Source organism: Sporothrix brasiliensis (assembly GCF_000820605.1).
Source record: "Sporothrix brasiliensis 5110 chromosome Unknown Cont19, whole genome shotgun sequence".
NCBI classification, from domain to species: domain Eukaryota; kingdom Fungi; phylum Ascomycota; class Sordariomycetes; order Ophiostomatales; family Ophiostomataceae; genus Sporothrix; species Sporothrix brasiliensis.
In genome coordinates, this window is record NW_024467138.1 from 4,034,127 (window position 1) to 4,061,291 (window position 27,165).

Genomic DNA, 27,165 nt, shown 5'->3' on the forward strand with positions numbered 1-27,165 from the left:
CTCCGTCGGCGATGTCTTCTGAATGCCCCATCTGCTTCAGACCGCTCAGCGTTTCTCCATTCGGATCGAGATCGACGGCGCGTGATCAGCATTGGGCTATCCTGCCAGTAGCAATGGCTGTCTCGCAAAAAACAGAAAAAAGGGCAGTTCGCGAGAGCCTAGAATCGCACTTCATACCCGCATGTCGCTCGTTTCCGAGTGTCAACAATGCATTGCCTATTTGAGTAACTGCAGCCCGCGCCAGCCAATCCCATCGCGATCCCCCCCGGGCGGTGTGCGCCCTCGTGCACCCTACTGGACTGCCAGTCGCTTCTATCATGATCTCTGAATCAGATCGTACGAGATGTCTCCCAATTGGAGCATGCTGTCAGCCACCATTCGTTCTTTCCTTGCAACATAACCTGCGCTTTCCTTTACTCATAGTACACGAAACATTCTGTGGCATAATACACCAGTTTACGGTTACATTTGTCCTCGAAATTTAATGAAAACATCATAAGACCGGTGCCGGGTTTCCGTCTGTGTATTCGTATCGACGATCGTAAAATCAACAATGCGCCGTATTGCGAAGACCATGTGTGGCATGCAAAGGCGTATTGAGTCTTATTACGGCCCAGAAGTGCCCTGACAGCTAGCCTGAATACAGTGGGATTTGCATCAGCCCAGCGCACTGGAATGCGCCCACAGCTGCCGTTGCCCACTAAATCGCCGCCTGGCAACGCTGCAAATCCCACCCAATTCTGTAGGCGAGAACGGGAGAGCGACCCGCCGCCGAGGAAGTACTTGAACCGACCTCCTTCCCCAGTTTGACGGTTATGTCGAAAAAGACAAAAAGAGAAACAATTTGGAAAGAGCACACGTCATGACAAGCACCGCCATCGTTCTTTCTTTCACTTCGCCAGCACTCACTTCCTTCCTCCTCAAATGTGCACAACGTCGCGCATCGCAGAACACGTCCTCCCCATCATGAGAAAACGCCGACTCGCTCTTTCCGCATCTGACAACTGCTTTTAGCCAAGAGAGACACGCACAAGCCGTCTTTGCTCCTTCCCTGTCCCTTATTGCGCCCGCTGTTATTGAATGGATTTGCACCTGCCAATTTCAATTTATGGCTGGGCCCTCCAAAATTCCGCCGTTGCCCCCATAACGAAACAAGGAGCCCCTCCCCATCATACGAATTAAGTAAGGGAGCCCGCTCCACCCCGTTGGGCTATATCGCTATAGTGCCCAATCCGCCCAAACAAGCCCCTGAGGCCGCTGCGTTGCCCGGACAGCTTGGCCCAAGCTCTAAACAATAAGCTGGCGCAGGGGCGCCTTCACGGAAGCTGCGACGGAGCTCTTATCGCACTGCGCTTTTACTGCAAGCAATCAAACTGGGAGGGAAAGAACGACGTCGATTGGGAAACGAAAAAGAGAAAGAGCCCAGAAAATAAAACAAGGCTGTCAATTCGTGACTTTCTTCTCTTTTTCCTTTTCTCGACACGTCTCTACATTTCTCCTATCCCTCCATTTCCTCCTGTTTCGAATGCCATCCTTCTCCTTGCTCCAATCACAACGCTGGGCTTTGTTGACTTTCTCCAATTCTCACAAATCTTCGCTTTTGGCTCGTCTATTCCACAATTCGACACAACGAGCACGAAGAGCACCTGGATCGCATTCGACAACTTAATACTCTCCTACCTCTCCCCGCCGGTGCGGAAAAAGGGTCCAAAGTGACCAGGTGCGAGCACAATGGCCGAGAGCATCGCGAACCACTACCAGCCACTGGAGGAGCTGGGCCGTATGTCCTTCCTACTTCATGAGATGACGGTCAATGGACCTTCGATATTCCACTTCATTGTTCTGACAGTCTTTTTTTTGCAGGTGGAAGTTTTGGTGTCGTTTACAAAGCACTTGATCGGGCAACAGGCGAGACCGTTGCTCTGAAACTGGTAGGTAGAACACAAACAGTTCGAGCGTATGCGGATGCGTCTCCCATGAACATTGCTGACGAATCTTCTTCCCGTTACAGATCGATCTCGAATCCAGCGACGACGATATCCAAGAGATCCAGCAGGAAATCTCCGTCCTCAGCACCTGCGCCAGCCCATACGTCACCCAATACCGCGCAAGCTTTCTCCACGGCCACAAGCTATGGATTGTGATGGAATACCTCGGTGGCGGCTCCTGCCTCGACTTGCTGAAGCCGGGAAACTTTGCCGAGAGCCAAGTTGCAATCGTCTGCCGAGAGTTGCTGCGCGGCCTCGAGTACCTACACAGTGAGGGCAAGATCCACCGCGACATCAAGGCGGCAAACATCCTTCTCTCCGAGACGGGCAAGGTCAAGCTGGCTGACTTTGGTGTCGCCGCGCAACTGACGGACCTCAAGTCCATCCGCAACACGTTTGTGGGCACGCCCTTCTGGATGGCCCCCGAAGTCATCCAGCAGGCTGGTTACGACTTCCGCGCTGATATCTGGTCACTCGGCATCACGGCGATCGAGCTTGTCCTGGGTGAGCCACCACACGGCAAAGTGCATCCCATGAAGGTGCTGCTCCAGATTCCCAAGAACCCGCCGCCACGCCTCGAGGGCAACTTCAGCAAGGACTTCAAGGACTTTGTCGCGCAGTGCCTCATGAAGGACCCCGATCGGCGGCCTACGGCAAAGGAGCTGTTGAAGCACCGCTTTATCCGCTCGGCTGGCAAGGTTGAGTCCATGCAGGAGCTTGTGGAGCGGCGGCGAATGTTTGATGCCGACCAGCAGCACCGCGTCTCCCACCCTGTGTACTACCAGGAGACGCTCAACTCCCTGGCGCCAAAAGACGATTCCGACGACTGGGTATTCGATACGGTCAAGTCTGTCGCTCCCGCACGCCGCACGATCCGGTCGCGGAGGACGTCGGCACTTTACGCTACAGAAGAGCTCATGCGCAAGCTGGACGTCAAGGACGGGCCTCTGCAGCCCAGCTCGCCTACTGCTACGGGCACCGTTCGTCACACTGGTACGGCCCGGCGCATACCGTCCAATGTGTCTACTGGCTCACCGCGGCGCACGTCTCTCGTCTCCAGCGGGGTTCCTGCCATTCAGCCAAAACGGCCACTCCAGCCGGACATGTCTTTCGGCAACAGCGGCTCCACCATGCGTCTCTTCCGCCGCGTTCCCTCCGACGGCTCAAACAGCAGCCAGATGGGATCATCCGAGCCTCCGTCCCCCGACTCTGTCTCCACCGCAACCACCATAACGACCAACGAGAACCTGCCACCACAAGCCTTGTCGCAGCCGAGCTACTCATCATCGGAGCTGTCAAGCAAGGAAGCCACTCTCGGCCACCGCCTCTTCACAAAGATTGTCGACCCCACGATGGGTGAACTACACGCGCAGACTTCTACGCTACAGAAGCGCGAGGCGCTTGCCAAGCTGTCCGACGCATTTGCCGTTTTGGATGCGGTGGACCCTGAGGGTGCATACCATTTCATGAAGAGCATGATGGCGGGCGTCGCAAACGACTCGCGCCTGAGCAGCGCCTTCCTCCCGCAGCAGTTTCAGCAGCCTATTTCCAAGACACCTCAGGATGGCACACCGCAGGGTACCGTTGTAATCAAGAACGGCAACAGCAACCCAACCGTCCAGTCTAACAACATTGTGCCCCCGCCGGCTCCGACAAAGCTGATCCTTAGTCAGGCCAACCCGCATTTGAAGAGCCACAGGCGGCGGAACGGCAGCATTGTTCAAGCTGACACTCCGGTACTTGACAAGCTGCCCGAGAGAGACCTGCGTGAAATGGAGAAAGCGCTGTTGCAGTCCAAGTTCCCGGGACGCGAAGCGACCCCAGGTATGGAGCACTCGAAGCAGCTTTCCGACGTTCTCTACAGACGATGGGCCGAGGGGCTCCGCCGGCGCTGGCCAGCTGTCTGAGCAAGACAGTTGGCTGTGTACAAACATGTACAAACATGTACAAACATGTAAAATACGAAAGTTGGGAGGACCATTTGATTTCAACTGTTGATGTTTTGTGGCTTATTTTCATTTTCTTGTTCCCGCGGGTTCTTGTTTTGCCTTCCAACCTTTTGCCTTTTTATTTTCTTCCCTTCTTTTTTTCTTTTTTCCTATTTTTATTGTCCAGCATAGCATCTGTTGCGTTGGCATTTTTTGGTCTTGCATCGTCGTCATGGCGCTGGGAAATGGATTTCGTTCTTGTACTGTCTCTTTCGATTTTTGATTTAACTGCCATCTGCATATAGTTCATCGAGTTGATCTTGCTAATATATACCATCTTCAACCAAAATAGATGTGCATATAAAACTGTGGTATCAATCATAGCTTAATCAAAATCGCTAAGTCGTAACGAAATTGCCAATGAGGTAATTTTTAAGTTGTTATCACCATACCTTACCTCCCCTCAACTGCCTCGATCCTCGCCGCTTGGCCCAGGATCTGGCGCTGACCGGTCTTCCGTGGCACCGCTCGTCGTGTCTGCACCGAGTGCTAGCTTGATACGCCAGTTGAGAAACGAGTCTGGTAAAATGTTCCCATGGCCCGTTTCTTCCACCTGGAACACCTCGATCTCGGGTGAACCCGGTCGCCGCCGGATTCGCCACACGCCGTCGCTGCCGCTGTTCGGCTCGCTCTCGTCCTTGCCCACCCCGAACACGGACTGGCGTAGCCACTCCAGAAACGCCGACGCGAAATTGATGCACGTGTCGCCGTCCCACGGTGGCGCTGGTCTCTGTTGCTGGCGTGCCCGCTGGACGACGGTCCCCGGGATGCCCTCGGTCGAAATCTCTTCGAGCCGCACCAGCCGGCCCTGTCGGCTCCGGAACCCGACAACAATCGTGGGCACGCCCAGCAAGAACGACTGGATCCAAAACTTGAGCAGCTTGCGCTCAAACGCCTCGAGGTCCCGGTCGCTCTGGATGTCCTGGCTGGTCTTGAGCTCGACCCAGCGGATGGGCTGCCCCTGCGTGTGCGGCTTGGCGTCCCAGACCGCGTCGACCTCGCCGCCCAGGCACAGAATGGTGCTGCCAATGCCCGTGCGGACGACGGAGCAGTACTGGGCCTTGTTGCTGACAATCTGGTCGTCGCGGGCCTCGATCTCGTCGCGGGAGACCTCGCCCCAGGGCCGCGGCAACGTAGCCAGCGCCTCGAATTTGTAGCCTGAGCGTGTGAGTGCGATACGACGACGACTGACGAATGACGAATGGAAAAAAAAAGACGGACAAGTACGCACCCCAGTAGGACATGACGTCCGGCGGGAACCACGGCCGATCAGGGTGTTGCCTTGGTGGTGGCCGGTTCTGGCGGGACTCCTGCTCGCGACGCGATTTCACCTTGTACGCATGATTTTCTTCAATGAAGCTGACAAACTGTCAGATAAAAACATTGTACAATACATTCAGAACAGAATCGCTACTCACATGCATCCCTTCCATACGGCAAAATGGTTAGTATAGGACACGAGAATTCAAACGTGTCATAAATATGCAAAAGCTCACCTGGTAGAGGGTGGCATTCATCTCGAAACTGATGCCTGTCAGTACATTCCATATTCGTCAGAAAATCAAGTAAAGAGTGTTTTGATTCTCATTCCTTACCCGTCCCGGTCGTCATATGGAGCGGCCAAAATCTAACCATCCTCGTTAGCAAGCTTTCCTCTCTACGGTGAAAAAAGAACGGCTACGTACCTTGGTCATCATGCCGCGCCACGTCAATACGTGCGCGTCGATCTTCGTCTGTGTCTTCTGCTCATGTGCCACCACCGACGCCAACAGGCTGTCGAGATGCTCGTCAACGCCATCGTCGTCGAGCTTGTCAAAGGTCTCGAAACCGCGCGACAGGTCTGCCTGCGGAAACTGCGGTGGGTAGTACCAGCGCAGAGACCGGTCGTCCAGGTGCAGCTTGTGGTCATCGTCGTACGAGAAGCAGGTGAATTCCTGCAATACGTTAGCCCGGTGACCAAGCAACGCAAGTGGGCTCAGGACAGCTCACCTTGGGCCGGCGCATCGGCTGGCTTTGGCCGTGGAAGCGGGAGATGGGGTGGACGGCGAAGCTGGCCATGGCTCGCCGGGGGTGGAAGACGGCGTGGAATGGAGCACAGACGTGAAACAGGTGGGAGGCAGGGAGATTCCGCAAAAATGTAGGGTTACGCTGGCTTAGTTGAATGAGTCGAGGCCTTCGCATCGTGTGCTGTTCTTTGTTTCTTTGTTGTGTTCCAAGTCGGATTAGCGTATGTGAACTGAGCTCCAGGGAGCTTTAGACGCTAGACCGCGTGTCGGGCGCATTCCCGTTGTGGCCGTACAGCAGTGTATGTTTGATGACTAATCTCTTACTCATATTTTTGCTCTTTAAAGGAGTCGTCTACATGAGATGGAAAAGGGTCACAGCAAAATCAAAAGCAGACTAGAAATATATATGGGGATGGTCATGGAAAACTACTCATGGGATCCAGAGTATTTCTCAGATACATGGGAGCTATTTACAAGGAGGTCACGGCTGAGTCTTTCTGAGCCTGAGAAAAGAAGAGCCGAAAAATGTCGATGAAATGCAATGATTATATCCGTATCCAGACCACATAGAAGCTACCAGTTTTTTGATGGAAAGTCAATTCACCGATAAGCATATTCTCAATGAACCGAAAAACGTAAAGTAAGGAAACAGCCTAGATCTTCTGAGGAATTGGAAGCCACATTACGCCGTGGTTCCAAGTATGTCGTTTGGTCGCTCGATGCTGCTGATATAAGTGCCAAATCACTGCACGTGACATATTAAACGGCCCACTTTTCGGTTCAATACCGTCTTCCTACAGGCCAGCTTTTCGCGACTGTATTTTTCACGACCAGAAAAAGTCAGCCGTTTGGTACGACGTCTTGACGACACCTCATCCGGCCGGGTCGTTTCGTCAGCCATTGTCCTCGCGCACGACACCTGGCGCACGCGCATATCCACCCGATACACAATGGCCAGCGTATGGGGCATCGCCCGCACGGCGGGTCGGCACGCCACAGCGCCATTACGGCCTGCGATGACAACGACCCTCTCTCACAATAGCTTCGGCCGCTGCGCAACTCGCCATGCCTCCTCCTCACAACCACAACCGCCGTCCTCTACAGTAGCGCCGTCAGACCCGGTGTTCGAAGACCTCGAGCTTGACTCGTCGTTCCTGACTCCCGAACAGCCTGAGATAGCCGCCAATATGCTGCCGCCCCGCGAGCGCGCCAAGCAGCGGACATCACGGCTACCGGGATCCAGGTAAGCTTCTCTTTCGGTCCTCGCGCCCCGCTCTCAGGCCCCCATGTGCTCTATTGTGCAAGCTCTCGCGTTCGCATACTGACCGTCAGATACCAATTCCATCCACCCAAGTACGACCGCGGCCCGCTGCACTCCATCCAGTCGCCCGCGTCGTCCGACCCCACTGCGCGTGACTTTGTTCCGGGGCCGTTCCACATGAACCGCATCCGCCAGACCTACAACACCACCATCGCGTCCGACCTCATGACCCTCATGTACACGCACGTCCCCCCGGGCACCGAGAAAGTCCCGACCCCGCAGCGCCTGCGCAGCTGGGACGGCACGTCCCCTTACCACAAGAACCGGCCCCTGCGCGGCCCCCGCGGCGACCCCGTGCTGCGCCCGCTGGAGAAGCCCATTACGTTCCGCAACATCCCCGAGCTCCGGTCCATCACGCTCGCTGCCTTTGTGCCGCAGGCGGCCAAGGATCCGGACCGGCTGGTTGTGGCACGCATGGTGACGCAGGCCATCACGGGCGTCGTGCCGACGGTGACGACGGTCAAGCACAACGTGGCGCAGTGGGGCATTATCAAAGGCCAGAAGGCCGGCGTCAAGGTGACGCTGTACGGCAACGAGGCGTACGACTTTTTGGACAAGTGCATCCACCTGGTGCTGCCGCGGATCAAGGACTGGCAGGGCGTCAAGGGCAGCACGGGCGACAGCGCGGGCAACCTGGCGTGGGGTCTGACGAGCGAGGCCACGGCGCTGTTCCCCGAGATCGAGGCCAACTACTCCATGTATCCGGCCAAGATGATTCCTGGCTACCGCATCTTTGTGGAGACGACGGCCAAGTCGGACCGGCATGCGCGCCTGCTGCTGGGCTCGTTCGGCCTGCCCTTCGTCGGCGAGCTGCGCGACTAGACGGGACAATGGGGACATAGGGTGTTGTGTGTCGTGGGACACTAAAACGGTAGCTGTACATTATACATTGTATGATTGTTTTATATACTCTGCATATCTTCATTTCTATAAATAAAGCCTTGTATGTTAGGGGGCACTGTTACAAGCGCAATGTATGCTTTGTCCGCTTATGAATGTGTACTTTGTTTATTGCCAATGTATATAGTAGATGCATATATGCTCAATAGCAGAAACTGCCCACCAATGGCAACGTGGTTCTATGAACGTTGCGTTTGACTCCTAACGCCAGTGTCGTGCAATGAAAACGGGATAACGTAAACGAAATAAAGCAAGGTATCTTAATGAAGCATGCAGTTGGGCCCTGACCCAGCTCACGCCGCAGCCTCGGCTGTGGCCACGTCCGCCTTGAGCACGTCAATCACCTGGTCGACGGCGTCCATGTTGCCGGCGTCCACCTTGGTCGGCAGAGCCGCCAGGCCCGCTGGGACGGGCACCTTGGTGGCTTCGTCCGTATTGGCGGCCAGCGCGGCCAGTGCCGTCAGCGCGGCGTCCATGGCCGGCTGGTAGTTGCGGCAGGCCGAGCTCAGCGCATACACGGCCTTGCGGCGCACGGCGGGCGACTCGTTGCCGTTGGCGGCCGACTTGGCCAGCAGCGGCACGCCGTTGACGGCCAGGAACCGCTCCTGGCTCGGCTGGTTGTTCTGGACGGCCGTGCCGATGCACCACGCGGCCATGCGCCGCAGCTCGGGCTCCGGGCTTGACTCGAGCACGCCAATCAGCGGCGTCCACAGGCCCAGGCTGCTCATGAGGTTGGCATTGTCGAGCGACTCGACGAGCTGCTCAAAGTTGTCGAATGCGACGAGCTTGTTCTCAAGCGTGTTCTCGGGGCTGTCCTCGGTGCTGACGATGATGGCCATGGAGGCCTTCATGAGGTCGGCATCGGAGGGGCCGCCGAACAGAGAGGCCAGGACCTCGGGGTTGAGGCCGCGGTTGGTCGGGGGCGCGGCCTCCGCGGCAGACGGGTCGTTGGGGTTGGTCGAGGAGTTCTCGATGCCCCACTTGAGGAGCTCATTGAGGCCCTTGTCCATTGCGAACGTGATTCGTTTGTGTTGAGAGTGTAGGAGGAGGGGTGATAGACGTGAACGCTGGCGTGACAGCGGAGAAGGACAAGAGCAGAAGCAAGGAATGGCCGTTGCCGTGCCGGTTTCGTCGTTTCTTTTATGAGATGCGATTCATGATGCGGCCACATTTTTTCTTTGCTTGAAGCTTCTTTTCCATTCTAGGAAAGTTCACGAAGGTTCTATACCAAAAAAGGTTAGCGTATTTTGCAGTGAAGGCGGGTCACAAAAGACCCCACAATACATTGTGTGGTATACTACGAAGTACAACATACAACCACTAAATATGTGAGAGATGTAGCCTTCTAGATGACGTGTGGCAGATTCTTCATGATGTTTGTGTGGCTGAGACAAGGGAAAGACAATGTGCGGTTTCTCTAAAAATAATGAATAATATTCCGGATGGCTTCTGTTGCTGTCGCATACCACCATATCACATTCCTGCTGGAACATTGGCGGCAAATCATAAATGTCCGCCGTCCATTTGAATTGGCTGTTGCCTTGCATTAGGGCTTTTGGACCGGCCCAGATGAACCACATCCAACAGGATTGCTCGCTTTCATATGCACACTGACGTTGTGGTGTGGTGTTGGATGGTTAATTATGGAAACATTTAGAGCAACAAACGCACGGAGTACGGGGCACAAGAACATCCGGGAATTTACCAGCCTGGATGGGTCTGCTCCGTTTCTGCTTTGAAGGGATAGAAACCAAGAACACGAACTGAGATAAATCCTGCTGCCTCCTCTGGTATTTAGATCACATCGTCTTGGGCCATCGTGTTATTTTGGTGCCTACGCGACGGCAGCGCACGGATTACGGGTATGGTCTGGCCTGTGATCTGGCCGGGGTTTGTGGTTCGTGGATATGGCAGACAGTCTGTAATCTGGAGAAGTCCGCTACTGTGCGGGAGTGGTTCTGCTAAGGCACTCTTCCCGATAGACTGGACCGGACTAGACATTGCCAGCCTCTCGTGGTCTCATGGGTACCTGTCCGAATGATTGCTGGAGGCTGGAAATGCCTCACCTGCTAGGAGCCTTGAGTATTCTGTCAAGTCAGAAAACAAAAGGGAGGCTATGTCGGATGTGTGATGATGGGCTTTCTCTGCGCTGATGCGGTGGCTTGCTTGGCCCTCTGTGACATGTACGCGTGAGACTTACTTTGTGTGCTGTATTTTGTATTCTGAGGGCGATTCCCCTCCAATCTTTGGAAACCCGTAAACTATTATCATAAAGTTCAGAAAACTCGCCTTCAAGCCGTGCGTACGTCAGCACTTGGCCGCAGCTGAGCAGACGAAGAGTGAGGCGTGACGGCCTTCTGAATGGTCCGGTGCCAACGTGTGAGCGGCGTCGTGCTCCATCGGCTCGTCACTCGGTCGTTTTGTTCTATTTTCACAAAAGTTCATTTTGTTTGTCGTCGCCTGCTCCGAGCGTCGCCGGCCCGGTTTGACGAGGAAAGAGAAACCAGAGGCAGCCGTATTCTTGCTCCTGCCACTTGTGCGCCCCACGCCAGTCGGTGGCCAGGGCCAGAGCAACGCCAAAGTGGGGCACACTGGGAGCCACACAGTTTGAATTGAGACAGTATTTACACAGTCCAGTGCGATAAGCACTGATTTGGCGGCGAGCCTCAGAATTAAATACGGCAGCCTGGTCGTCATTGTCACCCAGAGCATAACAACAAACCGCGCAGCTCCAATCCCTCTTGTTTCGCATTTCCATTTCCTTTCCAGCCACGAGGCTCCAGCCATGCATTTCAGGTTATGAGCTCCGGTAGCCTTGTTTGGGCTTTTCCATTTTCCATTCTGCCTGCAGCCCAGATTGACGCCATTCCGGCCGAAGGCTGTGTCGTATGGTGTTTCATTTGGTGCAACCCTCAAACTCGGTCCGCTTGTTTCCTCATTCTTGTCTTGGCTGATTGTAGTCTCGTTTTGCGGATGCCTAGATGTGCTAATCTGGTGATGCTGCGTTGGTGATTTGATATCAAATGCGGTCGTCCAGCCCTCCACACGTCACAGCACAGTGCGCGCCCGCTAGCCCTGTACAGCCACAGACCAGTGATTAACGCCGTTGTGGATGTAGGCAAGAGCAAAAAAAGGGGAAAGAGGGGCACAGAACAAGGAGTACCTGCTGGAGCCTGTGCACCACCACCACTTTCAATGTACCTTTTTGAAATACCTCTTGGCAAGACAGAGCTTCTCGGCCGACGTTTGAAATGACAGGCACGGCCAGCCCGCGAGTTTTGGAAGCAAGACAGTGTGACAGCATCGACGGACAATCCTGCAGGGCGCCTTCTGCTCTGGTAGGCTGGTCTCTCTGTATGCCCTCGCCTGTTTCTGTGCTGTGCTGTTTTCTGCTTGCTGCTTGCTGCTTGCTGCTTCCAGGCAGGGTCGTTTTTATGTTTTTATCCCACACCTTCCTTCCCTGGTTCTTTGCCCCTCCCCGCCTTTTTCCTTCCTGGGACAGAAGCACACATCGTGCAGATAGCGGTGGCCTGTCCGGCCAGCCAAGCGCACAATCTCGGGCTGCCCCTTCCTCCCAGGGCTCACTGCAACCGTTGCCTCGCACTCTGTTGCCGCAGGAATACGCCATACCTCCACCAGCCAGAGGGCTAACAAGGGCATCCTCAGCCACAAATCGGCCTCTCCTATTCCTTATGTGTGTTTCCCGGGAGCCTATTTGTGCTAGACCAAAGTAATTCGTATGCCTGCAAGCTAACCACACAACTGCCCCCCTCTCTCGCGACTTCCACTAATGGCCACTGCCCCCCTTTCCTTTCGCCCCAACCACCGCCCCTCGCCCTCTCTCACTCCCAATCCCCGCCAAAACCGCTGCCCGTCTTTCATAAAGAACTTCCACCACCCACCCCCCTATTTCCCTGAACCTGTTCTTGTGTTTCCTTCATCCATCAACAGAAGCTCTACTTCAGCTTAGTTTCGCTCTTCGCATCATCCTTTTCCGCTCGTCAACGTTCCCATCCTCGCATCCTTCCCTGATTCCCTCGTCAACACCGTCGCCATGGAAGGTATGTTGATTTCCAGAGATGCTTCGTTTTCGTGCGAGCTTCTTCTGCCTCTTATCTGGCGCTGCTCGGCCGCCGTCTCCCCTCTTCCCATTGCCTGCTCTCGCCATTCCGCCGTTGTCTCCTCCGGAAGCATCGAGTGTCGGTGAATTACCTCGTCTCCTTGAGCCTCTCCTTTCCCTTACCTCTTCTTATCCTCATGCGCAGTTTTTTGCAGAACCTCTGCTTGCTCCATCTCCTCCACCGCCTTTTTGTCCCTTGTCCGAGCTCTCCATCTCCACCGAGCCTGCTACCCGAGTAGGACGCACATGCTAATGCCAATGCCCTCACAACAGAAGAAGTCGCAGCTCTCGTTATCGACAATGGGTAAGCTACTCTCCCTCTCCGCCTCGTTCCGGGTGCGGTGCCGGGGCCGGGCAATGCTTTCCTCTCTTTTTTTGGTATCGCAATCCGGCCTTGGGTGCTGCAGGTCGCCCGAAACCCCTCTTCCCAAAACCGATGATGTGGCCGAAGCTAGGGACCCACCGCTCGAGGAAAATGAGGAGGCGGGCGCGCCCTAAATACAAAAAGCTACGCCATACAGCAACCACGCGCAGGCTATGCTTTCCTTGTCCCTCGTGCTTCGACCGCTTCATCATCGTCGACAGCTGCAACCGCTAGAATGTGTTTGTTTCCTGCCATGCGTTCCCCATGCTAACGTCCCCTTCAGTTCGGGTATGTGCAAGGCCGGTTTCGCCGGTGATGATGCGCCCCGTGCCGTTTTCCGTAAGTGATCACCCTCCCACAAATTGCCACCCCCTTGCTTTTTTTGCATCTTGCCCCGTAAAGCGTCAATTTGCGAGCAGCTGCGTCCGGCGGATCCGGAGCACATCTCTGCTGGCTGGACGGTGCATCAGGGCAAGACAAGCCCAAAAAAGGAGGGTCGAGGCGGGTAACTTTGTTACAACCGCAACATGCGCGGGCACAAGGAACGCAACACTGACCGCCTGCAGCGTCCATTGTCGGTCGGCCCCGTCACCATGGTATCATGATCGGTATGGGCCAGAAGGACTCGTACGTTGGTGATGAGGCACAGTCGAAGCGTGGTATCCTGACCCTGCGGTACCCCATCGAGCACGGCGTCGTCACCAACTGGGACGACATGGAGAAGATCTGGCACCACACCTTTTACAACGAGCTGCGTGTTGCCCCTGAGGAGCACCCCATCCTGCTCACCGAGGCCCCCATCAACCCCAAGTCCAACCGTGAGAAGATGACCCAGATCGTCTTCGAGACCTTCAACGCCCCCGCCTTCTACGTCAACATCCAGGCCGTGCTGTCCCTGTACGCCTCCGGTCGTACCACCGGTATCGTTCTGGACTCTGGTGACGGTGTCACCCACGTTGTCCCCATCTACGAGGGTTTCGCGCTGCCCCACGCCATTGCCCGTGTCGACATGGCTGGCCGTGACTTGACCGACTACCTGATGAAGATTCTGGCCGAGCGCGGCTACTCCTTCTCCACCACGGCCGAGCGTGAAATCGTCCGTGACATCAAGGAGAAGCTCTGCTACGTCGCCCTTGACTTTGAGCAGGAGATCCAGACCGCCGCCCAGAGCTCCTCGCTGGAGAAGTCGTACGAGCTGCCCGACGGCCAGGTCATTACCATTGGCAACGAGCGCTTCCGCGCCCCCGAGGCTCTGTTCCAGCCCTCTGTCCTGGGTCTGGAGAACGGCGGTATCCACGTGACCACCTTCAACTCCATCATGAAGTGCGATGTCGACGTCCGCAAGGACCTGTACGGCAACATTGTCATGGTAAGTAGCGAGAATGACAGAATGACAGAATGACAGAATGACACAATGACGGGAGAGAGAAGAGAATGGACGAGCGTGGCTCAAGTCGTGGAAAGCGCCTCTATAATATGCTAACCCGTCCTTCCAGTCTGGTGGTACCACCATGTACCCGGGTCTGTCCGACCGTATGCAGAAGGAGATCACTGCCCTGGCCCCCTCGTCGATGAAGGTCAAGATCATTGCTCCCCCCGAGCGCAAGTACTCCGTCTGGATCGGTGGTTCCATTCTGGCGTCGCTGTCCACCTTCCAGCAGATGTGGATCTCGAAGCAGGAGTACGACGAGAGCGGTCCCTCGATCGTTCACCGCAAGTGCTTCTAAGCGACGTACGAGGACACGCGGAAGATGCGGCTCTTGTTTATCGGTTTCCCCACGCGAGCCCCGGTCTAAGCAGGCGAGACGACGAATCTGGAATGCCTGTGTTGGCGCCGCTACTACAACGACGACCTCGACGGCCAGCTGTCCACCGACCCGGTCCCGACCATCGTTGTCCCGGCTGCACCTACACTAGCCTTCAAGATTTCTACACTCGTGTCGCTTATGCGGGGGTTTGTTTCGCCGTTGCAGCCGAGATCCGGCGCCCGTTTGCTTTTTTACAGGAGTACCTAGGTTGTCGTTGGCCAAAGTTTGATTCTTCTCTTTTATCTCTTGTTTTGGGAGGGAGGGAGTAGGACGCGGGAGTCAGGCACACAGTGGTGGGGCAAAGGAAGACTGGCGAGCAGCGGTTGGAAGTCAAGCTGGAAGGAACACCGCAGAGCAAGATCCAAACGATTCCAAAACTAAAAACCAAAAACACATTTTTCTCGCGGAGGTTGATTATACGAATTCACTTTTTTTATACAATGTTTTCTCCCCCTTCTGTTTCTCACAAGGCTTGCGGTTGTTGTCGGTTGCTTTCCCTATTGCCTTAGCTTTTTTTTATGATTGAGACGGGCGGTTGACATTGACTCGAGTTTTGCGGTTATTTATTTCTTTTTGATGCCGTCCAGCTCCTTGTCTCTCGTGACTGCACGTGGAATGTTGTACATTCGTAGACATTTTCATATGTTTCAAGTTGCCTGTCACTGGTCTGAACCTGCGTTCTCCTTTGACCTAGGTAAGCGATCGCCCTCAACATTTCTTGCGTCATCCGTAGCCACATCGCTCGAATCTCGAGCAGAGCCGTTCATAGACTTTTTCTCTGCCTCTGGCTTTGCCGGTGTTTCATTCGTCTCTTCCCCTTCTTCTACTGCTGCTCTCTCGTCTTCTGCACCTTCTTCGCCCTCCACCGCGCCAGCCTTCGCCGCCTCCTCCTCTAGCTTCCGATACTTGCGTCGCGCCTTTTTTGTCGCGTTGGCCTTCTTCTTCTGCTTCGCGGCCGCCACGACTGCTGTCCGGCTCTCTGCGCCGTTGGCCAGCTCGTCCAGCCGCGCGGCGAGCAATGACCGCGCAATCGCCCGGTTCTCCGTGCGCGACCGCGTTGCCTGCGACTTGACCACAATGCCCGTCGGCTTGTGCCGGAGCTGCACGGCCGAGTTTGTTTTGTTCTACACGCGGACGCAGCCGCCGGTCAGTATATGTCAGTCACAAAAATTCCTTACAAAGAGAAATACTGTACAAATCGTACAATCTTTTGACCACCGGGCCCGGTCCCTTTGACAAACATCTCGTCGATTTCGTCTTCCGGGGGTGGCTTGGGCCGCGACGGCATTTGCTTTTTAGCTGCGTATGCCGAGACAGAAAAGGGCCGGGCCGCCGAGGGCGATGGAGCGGCCGCACGCCATGGCCATGGTGCTTGGCACGCAGCGGCCGTATATTGTGAACGTCGAGATATGCCAAAATGGCATGCGCGCCCACACGAGAGTGAGATGAGAGGGCGCATTGGAGGTTGAGGACGTACAGAAGCTTTACAAAGCTGTAGACGAGTATTGTACGCTGAAAATGTAAACAAATATACAAGGCATTGCTCTTCTCCGATTTGTTGCTCAATGCATGGCAGCTCAAGTTGTTTCAAAGGACAAGCCCGTGACGAGTACAGTCGTGCAGTGATGTGCCTATGCTCAGCGGCGACGTTATACTGAATGGCCCGTGTTCCTCAGGTGTGTCTTAGCACGGACAGGGTATGTGGTGGTTTGGCGGGTTTAGACGATCGGCACGTGACCAGTAAATCTAAATTGAAAATATTTCAACGGGGCTGCCAGTCAGAGGGAAAGATAGTTTCAGGGCCTGCGCGCCACTGGCCAACGCCTGCAGGACCCCTGACTATCCAATGGACCGCCGCGGTTTCCCGTTTCCCTGTGGCGCGTCCCAGTGGCCGGGCATCCGGAAATGGCAGCCATTCTCGTCCCTTTTTCGCAATCAACACTATTCTACCTCATCTCTTTTCTCGACAACGCCCACGATCAAGAATTGCCATTGCCTGCGCTCCGACAGTATATCTTCCATCTCTACCGCCGACCACTCATCAAATCCATTCTTCGCGCCTCTGCACTGGCCCTTTGCTCAGACTGCGTCCGGGTGAACCCGTGCATCTTTGCATATTGACGCGACGACCCCTTTTTGATAATCGAATATCTCGCCATCTTCACCACCGCCATCATGTCGCCCCTCGAGCGCTTCAGCAAATGGGTCCAGCTCAAGATCTACCAGTTTGAGGTCACCTACAGCGTCTACATGCTGACGCCCATGGAGAAGTTCTTTGTTTGTACGTTTTGTCTCCTTTTTTTTTGTCCTCGCTCCGCTCGCTTCTTTGTGCCCTTGCTGCGCTCGTTCATCTGCACCCGTTCGTGTCCATCGTTCGCTCTTTGCTAACGCTTCAGACTCCCTCCTCTTCCTCCTCACGAGCCTGACCTCCATCGCCATCTTCCTCTACCTCCCCCACCACGTCGCCTTCCTGATCAACCGCGCCTGGTTCTACGCCCACGGTGACAGCCAGTTTGACGCAGCCCAGAGCCTACTGCAGGGCGTGGCCGTGGCAGAAAAGGCCGGCACCACGGCTGCCGTGCAAGCTACCACGGCTGTCGAGAGCCTCGCCGACGCCGCTGCGACGGTCGTGCGGGAGCTGTAGGCGGGAGGTAGACGGTGACAGCAATCGGTGATAGCAGTCGGTGGTGACAGCCGGCACCGATGGGCTTGTTCCTCTGATCAAGCACTTCATATTTCTTTCTTTTTTTTTACTTTTCGTTGTATTACGGCGTTTGGAGGGGACGACATTACGGGACGGGTTGGCCGCGCATTTGGCTACTGGGAAACACAAGCAAACAAGCAACAAGCAACAAGCAACGCGCAACATACAACAGCATACGGCGTACAAAGACTCTATAATCACAGACGTTTTACGTTCTAGGAGCGAGGAAGCGGACGGCATTGGATAGGACGGGCGACGCCCTCATTGTACTCATTGTACTCACTGTACCCACACGCACACATACATACAACCTTAATCAATAATGCTCACACAATATAGACTTTTCCATTATCTTTTGATGCCCTCTATTGTTTGCTTTTGCCAATGTGTCCATGTCCGTGACGCCTGTTGTATAAAAATGACCCAATGCAAAGAACGAGAAGGCAGCAGGCTAGACCCCGGCTATATGATACACACGCAGGGATGCATCCTCGCCAGCAACCGCCAGGTCGGCACCGGTTTCGGCGTTGGTTTCACTTCCGGTATCAATTGAGCTGGTGGTCGTCGGCGGCCGCCAGGCCAGCTGCAAGACCGCCCGGGGCAGGCACAGGCTGGCATCGAGCGCCACGGCCGCCGTCACAGCCAGCGTGTGCGCGTCCAGCGACACAATGGAGAGGCGACCAGCTTCCGTGCCGACGGCCAATGCCAATGTGGGCGTCGACGAGGTTGCGGTTGTGGTCGTGGTCGGCCGCCACAGAAAATCAACTGCCGTGACGGGGTGTTCCTGTGGGATCGTCGTGGCGAGGGCAAAGGACAAGGACCGGCCCGTCTCGCCGTCGCTGGAGGCCCACACTTTGACATTTTTGTCGCGGCCGGCCGTGGCAAAGACGCCGTGGCCGGCGGCGTTGGAGGTGGAGGGAGCGGGCGGGGCCCATGCGCAGTCGAGAACCATGCGCGTGTGCGCCTTGCTGTTGTTCTGGAGAAGGGCGTAGGCGGGGGTGTGGGTGGCGCCCTTTTCGTTTTGCTCGTCGTTGTTTTCGTCCCCTCCCGCCGCCGACGGCAGCCTCTCGAAAACGGCCCACTGCCGGTCGCGACCCACACTCAGCAGGTACCGGTCGTCGGCACTGAACCGCAGCCGCGTCACCGTCAGCGTGTGCGTGGCCAGCGGCGGCCGCACTTCGGTCCACCGCGGCGCCGTCTCAAACAGGCGCACAACGGCGTGGTTGAGCGAGCTGGCGCGGCACGCACTGGCCACCAGCCGGCCGTCGTGGCTGACGGCCAGGCAGCTGATCTCGTAGCCGTGGCCGTACAGCTTCTCGGTCTCGGGCCAGAGCGTGTTGCGCGCCAGAACATCCTCGGGGGGTGGGCCGTCGCCAGCGGCGGCGTCGCCGGTAGTAGCGTTCGCGTCTTCGGCACGTGCCTCGCTGTCGACCACCACGTCCTCATCCACGGCCTTGTTGGACAGGCCGAGCACGGGCATGTTGGCGGCGTCGGGCAGCGCGTCCACACCCGTCTCGCCGTCACCACCCGACCGCCCCGTCAGCCGCGCCAACAGCCGCGCCACCGTCTTGGGCTCGTGGAACACGCGCATCAGCTTCTCGTCGGCGCCCGACACAAACTGCGAGGCGCCCAGGCTGTCGATGCAGTTGAGGTCGTAGCCGTGAATCTGTGGGCGGGCCATTTCGTGCCAGGAGCCGAGGGACGAGGCGGACAGCGACGGCGACGGCTTCGTCCACGCGGCGTGCAGCCGCGTCGTCTGGTCGCCGCTCGTCGACAGCAGGTAGGCACCGTCGCGCGACCATGCCACGCCCGTCACGGGCGCCACGTGGCCGGCCGCGCCGACGGCCTGGATCCATCGTGCGTCCTCGTCTTTCTTGTCCTCGTCTTTTTTGTCCTCGGCCGGCGCCTCGCCTTTGCCGTCGCCGGCCGCGCGAGACGTGGTGGCAAGAGTCCACCGGCGCCAGCTCCCTGTCCGGCACAGCGTCACCACCTCTGTCCCATCCGGCGACCACAGTCCCGCCCAGAAGCCGCCCACACTGCCTGTCGCCGTCGTGGCGCCCTTTTCCTTGCTCAGCTCACCCAGCCGTGCTGTCGTGACCCAGATGCCCGACGCCGCGTCGGCCTCCCACACTGCAAGCGAGTTGTCTGCTGAGGCCGTCAGCAGGCGCAGTGAGTTGCTGTCCTTGCTGTCCTCGCTGCCGCCCGATGCTGTCCACCGCGCACTGTAGATCCAGTCCTCATGCCCCAACAAGAGCGCCTCAAATGTCACCGAGTACTCGTCGCCGTCGTCGTCACCACCGGCTCGCACCCGGTGTGCCTTGTTGGATGGTGCGTTGCTGCTGCCGCCCTTGCCGTGCACTGGGACACCGGCGGTCGGCGCCTCGTCGCCCACCGCTGCGGCGGCCGCCGTGGCCGAGGCCGTCGGTGGTGGCGCGACTGCGCCCTTGTGGATGCGCCACAGCCGCACATACTTGTCCTGGCTGGCCGACGCCAGCAGCAGGTCCGATGCAAACGACACGCCCTCCCAGCCAAAGTCCAGCGACCGGACCCAGCCCTCGTGGCCAGTGAGGCTGGCTTGCAGTGCGAAGGCGACGCCAGATTCTGTGCTGGCCGTTGTGCTCGTGCTCGTGCTCGTTCTCATGCTCGTCGCCGTCTCGGAGCCGCCAAAGATCTGAATGCGGTTGTTGGTGCCAGCGGCAGCGAGCAGCCACGACTGCGACCCTCCGGCTCCCGCTCTCGCTCCCGCTCCGGTGCCGTCCGTCAGTGCCACCAGAGCCAGACACAGGGGAAAGTACCGCGGCGCCGTCTGGATCGTCTGCAGGAGAACAATTTGTAAAGGCGGCCCGCTGCTGGCGTCGCCGCCGCCGCCTGTCCTCCGCTCCAGCGCCCAGATCTTGATCTTGTAGTCGGCGCCGCCCGTGGCAAAAATCTGCCGGCCACGCTCCGTCGGTTGCCCTGCCTTGGCAGCCGCAATGCAGTTCATTGGCGCCGCGTGAGCGTCTTCAATCGTCTGCACACACTGTGGTGGCGCGCCTCGTCTGGTCGTGTCGGACGGCACGGCCCACAGCTTCAGCGCCTTGTCGTCGCCGCCGCTGACAAAGTAGGACCGGCCGTCTTCGCTGTCCACCGCCAAGTACTGCACTGCCTTGATCTCGCTGCCGTGTCCTCCAAGCAAATGGGCCACGCCGTTGGCATCGGCCGGCCGCCACACGGCCAGGTTCACGCCTGCACCGTAGCACAGCGTGCCGTCGGCGCCCCAGTCGGCGGCGGCCGTCTGCCGGTTGGCCCCAGCAGCCAAATAGGCCGTGTGGACGGCCATGGGGGGGGGTATGAGATATGGACAATGTAAAATATGAAAAGAAATGTATGTGGATTAAAGGAGCGTCGAGAGTACTGCTTTACAGCCTTGTTGGGGAAAGAGCGATGGGTCGATGAGTGACGCTGAAAAAGTGAACAAGGCCTGTGATCTGATTGGCTGGAGCTCAAGCGCCTTGCAGCTATTTGTGACAGCAGGTGCCATCCAGCATCAGCAGCGAACAGTGCCCCACAGCCTAAAAGTCAACCTCAACCTCCAAAGTTGGTTCAACGTTCATCCAAGGCTCAAGTCAGCATCCTCCTCTTGCATCCAATCATACACTCTCTCATAATGTCGGTCCCTACCGGCGAAACGATTCCCATTGTCGTCGAGTTCTCGTGAGCCCCCCCCACCCTTCCCCTCCTCCCTCTCCATGTCTGTACACCATTCTCTAACCACAAGCAGAGGCGGCCTTGAAATGTTGTTCGCCGACCAGAAGCGGCTCGACGTGCAGCTGCCCGTACTTGACACCCAGGGCCAGCCCGCCACGGTCGGCTTCCTCATCTCGCACCTCTGCGCGACGGCCATGTCGGACGGCCGCAAGGACCTGTTTGTTCTCGAGGCAGACCACCTGCGGCCGGGCATCTTGGTGCTCATCAATGATGCCGACTGGGAACTGGAGGGCGAGGAAGCCTACGAGGTCCAGCGCGGCGACAACATTCTGTTTGTGTCCACGTTGCACGGTGGCTAAGCGGATCGAGTGTCTTACAAAGACAGATACCAACAATCAACGCCGCACAATGGACAGTGTACAATGCCACACGCGCCGCGACGACCAATGGTAGCAGGGGCAGGGCAACATTCCTGTCACCGACGGACACTGCCCACTGAGCAAAACGCTCATTTGTGGTCTATGGACAAAACAGCCACGCACAGCCTGGACATACTGTGTTGCTGTGAGGTCGATATGTTCTTACGCCAGTTGTATAGCCAGAGCAAAGATGGCTACAACATTTTGTCTCCGCAGCTACCTGTCTCTTGTCTATATCTGGACCTTGGGAGTCGTCTTCCGTCCCTCTCCTGCGTTGCGGAGGTCGCGGTTTGGGGACGGGAAAGAGAATCGAATGGCCGTCCATGGGAGGTGGATCGCAGATTGTTGGAGCATTGGTGGACCGCGGATTTGGGCGTGGGAGGAAATTGTGGAAGAGGACGGCATACTCCAGGTGAAACGGCGAGACAGCAGTACAGAAACCGGTGAAGAATCCAGACGCATCGAGATGGGCGGGACACCATTGCATGAAACATTATGATGTGCAACAAGCACACTTCTGAGATGACTGTCTGGATTCTGCTCGGACCTCATCTCCAATTGATTGAGTGTTGCGTTTGTATTCCGTTGTCGATCTCATGCATGTCATCAAAGGCACTTTTAAATGCATTTCAGCTGACAGAGCACACCGCTGCTTTGACGACCCTCGATGCGACGAAATTTTGTGGCGTCTGCAGGTCGCTGCAGCGAGCACTTGATCACCTCCGACTGGCTGTTCTTTCGAATTGTTATCATTGCCGCACTTTTTCAAAGGACGATAGCTAAACGACTATACTAGACGACTCTACAGGCCGACTATGCTACAACGACGCCCGTCTCCCCTACTGTCCCTTCTTTGAAAGTCAACTCACGACCAAAACAATACGCTTTGAGTGGAAAGGTTGAGCAAATCATGAATGTGCGCGTCAATGAGTATCAATAGTTAACAACAATGGATAAAAGAAACAAGTCGAAGAAGAGAAAAAGAATGCAACGCTCGCTCCGCCGACTCCAATTCTCCGCCTCTCGTCCGATCCCAAGCCAGTTCAAGGCCACATCCAGCCTTACACCTTGCACTTTGCGACCTCTTCCTCTTTTCCTTGCAGGACGTCCATATTGCTGTGTCCTTCCAAGTAGACCATTCAAATAGTCTGTCGCTCTGATGTTTTTATATGCAATATACAAAGTGAAAGTGTGCCAAACAGAGATATCAACAAGGAATTCAAATAAAAGATGACAAAAATCAAACAAGTCACAACAAACAAATAGGCTCATTGTACAATCGCACACACAAAGTGAACAGTATAACAAACAGTATAACAAACAGTATAGCAAACAAAGCGAAAAACAAAACAATTCAACGCAGCGCAAACAACCAAAACAACAAAACAAATTTAAGCTTCGTCTTTCAAATCCATAATAGGCCGTAAAACATTCATCGTCCACGTCCACTAGTACACGCCATTGTCAAGGAAACGCATATCCGATGGATGGTGGCTGCCCGGCGGCGGCGGACCGGTGTTGGTGCCCGGCGCGCCAGGACCGCCCGGCTGGTGTGCATTCTGCAGGTGGTGGTGCTGCTGCTGTTGATGCTGCTGGGCGTGGTGCACACCGTAGGCCTGCGGCGGCGGCAGAGAGGGCGTCAGAGAGGGCGTCAGAGACGGAGGAAGCGTCGGGATGTGGTGCGGGTGCGGCTGGTAGAGATTGGTCTTTGCCGGCGGCGGGAGAGGCTGTTGTTGGTGGTACATGGCATAGGCAGACTGGTGCTGGTGCTGGTGCTGCTGGTGGTAGGTCGGCTGCGACTGGTGATGCTGGTGGTGCTGGAGATGATGGTTGGTGGGCGCCGTGGGCACCACCATGCTGCTCATGCTGTAGCTGCCGCTGACGACGGGCGGGGCCAGGCTCTGCTGCTGCTGCTGCTGCTGCTGCTGCTGCTGACTCTGCGTCATCCGCGGCTCGTCGTCGCCGCCCTCGTCGTCGTCGTCCTCGCCGCCTTCGCCGTGGTTGCTGCCGTCGCTGCCGGGCGACCGACGCAGGCTGCCGCCGCGAGTCTGCCCAGCCTGCACCGCCTGCACAGGCCGCACGCGGCGGTGCTTGCCGCGGCCCTTGATGCCCTTGTTGCTGTTCTTGTAGAGCCCCGCAAAGTAGCCAAACAGCTCGCGCTCGTCCTCGGTGATGGACGCCTCGACGGCGGCATCGCCGGCGGCGGCGGCGGCAAACTTGGCCGTCAGGGCCTGCAGGGCGCCGGCGTGGTACTTGTTCTGGTGCGCCTTCATGTTGCCGAGCTGCGTGAAGCGCTTGGTGCAGCCCTCGAGGCGGCAGTCGTACGGCTGCAGGCGCAGGTGCGTCTTGTAGTGCGCCTTGAGGTTGCCGCGCTGGGCAAAGTACTTGCCGCACTTTTCGCAGCAGAACGGCCGCTCGCCCGTGTGGCGGCGCTCGTGCGTGCGCAGGTTGCCGAGCTGCGAGAAGTGGGCGCCGCAGCCGGCGTAGCTGCAGACGTAGGGCTTTTCGCCCGTGTGCGACCGGCGGTGGATGTCGAGGTGCGTCTTCTGCCAAAAGGTCATGCTGCAGCCGGGCAGCGTGCAGGGGTACGGCTTCTTGACGGGCACGACGTCGTCGTTGCTGTTGTTGTTGCTGTCGTTGAAGTAGTGGTTGCTGCTTCTCGAAAGACGATCCTCCTGTCCGGCCTCGTGCGCGCCCGTCGGATGCGGACTGGTCGAGGCGCTGTGCCGGTGTTTGCCATACTGCTGCTGCTGCTGCTGTGACGGCGAGCCATACCCGGAAAAGGCATTGATTTGTTGTGCCTGTGCCTGGACAGGCAGCGGACCGCCCTGCGGCGGCTCGGCCTCGCCAGCCACGTCGGCCTTGGACTGGATCGTCCGCATCAACAGATCAACCTGCGTCGAAAACGTGGGCCGGAACGACGTGTCCAGAGCAGCGGCCGGGCCTGTCGTGGTCGTGGCCGTGGTCGTGGCTGACTCTGTCGTTGTCGGTGTCGTTGTCGTCGTCGTCGTCGTCATCGTCGCTGCCGTCGGACTGCACGGCGAGTTGAGGGTGGTCACGCGTCCGCGGCTGCCAACGCCCGCAAGGTGTGGTGAAACGGCCGTGATGGTAGCGACACTGCTGCTGCGCCGCGAGCTTGCACCCGCGCGTCGACGTGGCGAGACAGCCGCGGCGGGCGGCAGCGGCTGATGTTGGTACGGTGAGGTGGCCATGGGCATCTGCAGTGATTGTGGTTGCTGCTGCTGTTGCTGTTGCTGCTGTGGTGATGTTGGCTGCGTCGACTCTGCGCCCGTCAAAGAGGCCATGGAGAGCGCTGGCACGGCAGCCAGGCTAGCCACAGACACAGCGGCTCCTCCATAGACGGCGTTCATCAGGTGGTGGCGTTGGTCTTGGTGTTGGTGATGCTGGTGGTGCTGGTGCTGGTGGTGCTGGTGCTGATGCTGCTGATGCTGCTGCTGATGCTGATGCTGATGCTGGGCAGCCGTTGTGCGAGTGTCGTACGACATGACAGGCTGCGTATCCAGGAGCATGTACTGGGGGTGGCTGTTCTGGTGCTGGTGATGATACTGCGACGGCGGTGCCGGCTGGGACCAGCGAGCCCAGTGCGGCGGGACGGGCGGCTGTGCGGCGAGAGCCAGTTTGCCGGTGTTGGTGCTCGGCAGAGTGACCGAGCGGACAGCGGCGAGGCCGTGTTGTTGGTGAGAAGAAATTGGGGGATCCAGTGGATGGACGGGGGCAGTGGGCAGAGAGGCACGATGCAGACGCAAAGTGACGATGAGAGGGGAAGAGAAGAGAGCTGAGTCTGTTGGTTGATGCAAAAACAGTTTGCTGTCGTGAGTTGAGGCTTGAAGAGGTCGACGAGTGAAAGAGAGTCGGTTCGAAACGAACAAGTCGATCAGCCGAGAGGGACGGGACGGGGCCCAAGTATGATATATGTGTAGAACACAGGACAAGAGTCATATAGTCATATACACGACAGCTAGGAGGCATGGGAATGGCAAGACGGGCAAGGATGGTCCATGGACGTTGTCAAAGGTGAGCACAGCATAATGTTGTCTGGGTCGTGGCTGGAGGGCGTGTCGTTTGGTGGGGAGGATATGCAGAAGGGAAAAGAAACAATAAAAAGAAAAAGAAAAAAAGAAAGAAGAAAAAAAAAAAAAAAAAAACAGACGAGGAGGTCGAGACAGACTGGAAAACCAGAAAACAGCTGGCGGTTGGGGAGGCAGAAAAAAGAACAACAGAACAAATGACGATGGACGAGCCTTGGCGGTGGGTGGTCGACCGGCGACAATGGACGATGGACGACAGACGGTCGACGGCAGACGGCGTGGCCCCGGGAGTCGATCCCAGTCTAGGCCAAACCTTGTGTTTCTTTTCTTTTTTTCTTTTGTCTCCTTTTGCCTTCCTGGACCGTATCGACACCTGGGCAGGGGCTGCTACGGCGTTAAGGCTATGTCCACCAGGATTGGGTAGGGAGCTCAACTGTGATCTCCGTAGTTACTGCTTTCATACAGTAGACGAAAAGAAGAGAGAGCGAGAAATAGAGGGGACGAAGAGGGTGTGGTAAGCGGTGGGGGAGGCGTGAGGGCTGGGGGTGGACTCGAAGCAGGCAAGGGTAGGGGGGGGGGGGGTGTGCTCCATACTACATGCTGCCTACGACATGCGCCTACTCTTCATACATCCAGACTACGACATCGACATACAAGTACCAAACATTCCCACTGCTTCCTCTACGGCACTGTGGATCGTGCGAGAACCAATGGCCTGGGAACGGCCGAGGAACTTGCCGTTTCTCTCCACCAGCAATCTTGGTTCACTACGAAGCAGGCGTCGACTGAATCGGCAGAGAGGGCAGAAGGGGCGTGAGGGCGTCTGCGCAGGCGTCGGCGTTCGCGCTGTCCGTTGTCCGTTGTCCGTTGTCTGCTGTCAGGTGCACGTTTCCAGAGCAGACGCCCTCGTGCTGTTCCTCGTGCTGTTCCTCGCTCTCGTCATCTCGTCATCTTCTCACCCTCGAGCCGAAGAAGAAAGCAGCAGAGACGCATCATCTGCGAGCGATTCTGTAACGTTGCGGGGGCATTGCGAGGAAAAGAAACCAAGTCGTGGAAATAAACTCAAATACTGGCATCTAGTCAGCCCCGTCCATCTCTCCACCTCTCCACCTCTCCACCTCTCTACCAGTCCACAAGGCCACGAAACGACGCTGTATCCGCACGCCCTCTTCCACACAGCGACCCAGACAAAGCTACCAAACGACGGTCCGCGCTACGACCAGATACAGCAGAAGAGTGCCTGCGTGGTTTCGCGGTAAAAGAGGTGGTAAACGGGCAAAGCGGTTGTGAGGTGTGGTGTGTGGTTTTACGCCCCTCGTTGTCCCTTTCTTGCCTCTGATGCATTGTTCTGGCCCTGCCGCTCCTTGCCCTTCGCAGCATCAGCCCAACCTGGCTGGCACGAAGGGTTGAGAGAAGTAGATAAATACGCAGACGACTGTACTAAATAACGACTGTACTAAATAACGACTGTACTAAATAACGACTTCGTACTATAACGACTGTACTAAACTTAGCAGGTGGCAGGGTGGCACTTGTGGAGTACGGAGAACGGAAAACAGTGGTCCCGTTTCGATAGTGCCGCCGATTCAAAGAAACGCGCCAGCGGAGGCCAATCGTGTAATATACTGTAATAGAGTGTAGTGCGGTGCCACAGCTGGACGACGTATTTGGGAGTTGACAGACACAGACGGCCAGTTCGGTCAATCTCGGAGGTATCCGTGCACACCTAAGTGACAGACTACAATCTACAAGCTACAAGCTATTTCGTATTTCGCCGCGACTGGTACCGGTACAAAACTCGGCTTCTCCCC

At 56.8% G+C, this 27,165-nt stretch overlaps 10 protein-coding genes across 10 annotated transcripts; 5 read left to right on the plus strand and 5 right to left on the minus strand.

Moving 5' to 3' along the window:
• Positions 1–1,731: 1,731 nt before the first annotated feature.
• Positions 1,732–3,895, plus strand: SPBR_00305 (Mst3-like protein kinase; the record flags this gene model as incomplete). The annotated part of the gene is made up of 3 exons (XM_040758624.1): positions 1,732–1,780; positions 1,864–1,931; positions 2,012–3,895. The coding sequence occupies 3 exons, from the start codon at positions 1,732–1,734 to the stop codon at positions 3,893–3,895; spliced, it is 2,001 nt and encodes a 666-aa protein (XP_040618902.1).
• Positions 3,896–4,379: 484 nt separating this feature from the next.
• On the minus strand, positions 4,380–6,034 carry SPBR_00482 (RAT1-interacting protein; the record flags this gene model as incomplete). Its single annotated transcript, XM_040758801.1, has 6 exons — positions 4,380–5,134; positions 5,208–5,343; positions 5,473–5,500; positions 5,572–5,603; positions 5,662–5,910; positions 5,966–6,034. The coding sequence occupies 6 exons, from the start codon at positions 6,032–6,034 to the stop codon at positions 4,380–4,382; spliced, it is 1,269 nt and encodes a 422-aa protein (XP_040618903.1).
• Positions 6,035–6,932: 898 nt separating this feature from the next.
• On the plus strand, positions 6,933–8,125 carry SPBR_00728 (50S ribosomal subunit; the record flags this gene model as incomplete). The annotated part of the gene is made up of 2 exons (XM_040759047.1): positions 6,933–7,225; positions 7,315–8,125. The coding sequence occupies 2 exons, from the start codon at positions 6,933–6,935 to the stop codon at positions 8,123–8,125; spliced, it is 1,104 nt and encodes a 367-aa protein (XP_040618904.1).
• A 371-nt stretch (positions 8,126–8,496) lies between these two features.
• On the minus strand, positions 8,497–9,213 carry SPBR_00987 (Hsp70 nucleotide exchange factor fes1; the record flags this gene model as incomplete). Its single annotated transcript, XM_040759306.1, has 1 exon — positions 8,497–9,213. One exon carries the CDS (start codon positions 9,211–9,213, stop codon positions 8,497–8,499), a length of 717 nt encoding a protein of 238 aa, XP_040618905.1.
• Positions 9,214–12,977: 3,764 nt separating this feature from the next.
• SPBR_00592 (actin beta/gamma 1) lies at positions 12,978–14,414 on the plus strand (the record flags this gene model as incomplete). The annotated part of the gene is made up of 3 exons (XM_040758911.1): positions 12,978–13,026; positions 13,254–14,056; positions 14,184–14,414. 3 exons carry the CDS (start codon positions 12,978–12,980, stop codon positions 14,412–14,414), a joined length of 1,083 nt encoding a protein of 360 aa, XP_040618906.1.
• A 740-nt stretch (positions 14,415–15,154) lies between these two features.
• SPBR_01025 (uncharacterized protein) lies at positions 15,155–15,783 on the minus strand (the record flags this gene model as incomplete). Its single annotated transcript, XM_040759344.1, has 2 exons — positions 15,155–15,595; positions 15,700–15,783. The coding sequence occupies 2 exons, from the start codon at positions 15,781–15,783 to the stop codon at positions 15,155–15,157; spliced, it is 525 nt and encodes a 174-aa protein (XP_040618907.1).
• An 887-nt stretch (positions 15,784–16,670) lies between these two features.
• Positions 16,671–17,139, plus strand: SPBR_01094 (uncharacterized protein; the record flags this gene model as incomplete). Its single annotated transcript, XM_040759412.1, has 2 exons — positions 16,671–16,776; positions 16,892–17,139. The coding sequence occupies 2 exons, from the start codon at positions 16,671–16,673 to the stop codon at positions 17,137–17,139; spliced, it is 354 nt and encodes a 117-aa protein (XP_040618908.1).
• A 511-nt stretch (positions 17,140–17,650) lies between these two features.
• Positions 17,651–20,518, minus strand: SPBR_00168 (elongator complex protein 2; the record flags this gene model as incomplete). The annotated part of the gene is made up of 1 exon (XM_040758488.1): positions 17,651–20,518. One exon carries the CDS (start codon positions 20,516–20,518, stop codon positions 17,651–17,653), a length of 2,868 nt encoding a protein of 955 aa, XP_040618909.1.
• Positions 20,519–20,845: 327 nt separating this feature from the next.
• Positions 20,846–21,245, plus strand: SPBR_01114 (uncharacterized protein; the record flags this gene model as incomplete). The annotated part of the gene is made up of 2 exons (XM_040759432.1): positions 20,846–20,892; positions 20,960–21,245. 2 exons carry the CDS (start codon positions 20,846–20,848, stop codon positions 21,243–21,245), a joined length of 333 nt encoding a protein of 110 aa, XP_040618910.1.
• A 1,508-nt stretch (positions 21,246–22,753) lies between these two features.
• On the minus strand, positions 22,754–26,350 carry SPBR_00091 (uncharacterized protein; the record flags this gene model as incomplete). Its single annotated transcript, XM_040758411.1, has 2 exons — positions 22,754–25,107; positions 26,314–26,350. The coding sequence occupies 2 exons, from the start codon at positions 26,348–26,350 to the stop codon at positions 22,754–22,756; spliced, it is 2,391 nt and encodes a 796-aa protein (XP_040618911.1).
• Between the last annotated feature and the right edge of the window lie 815 nt (positions 26,351–27,165).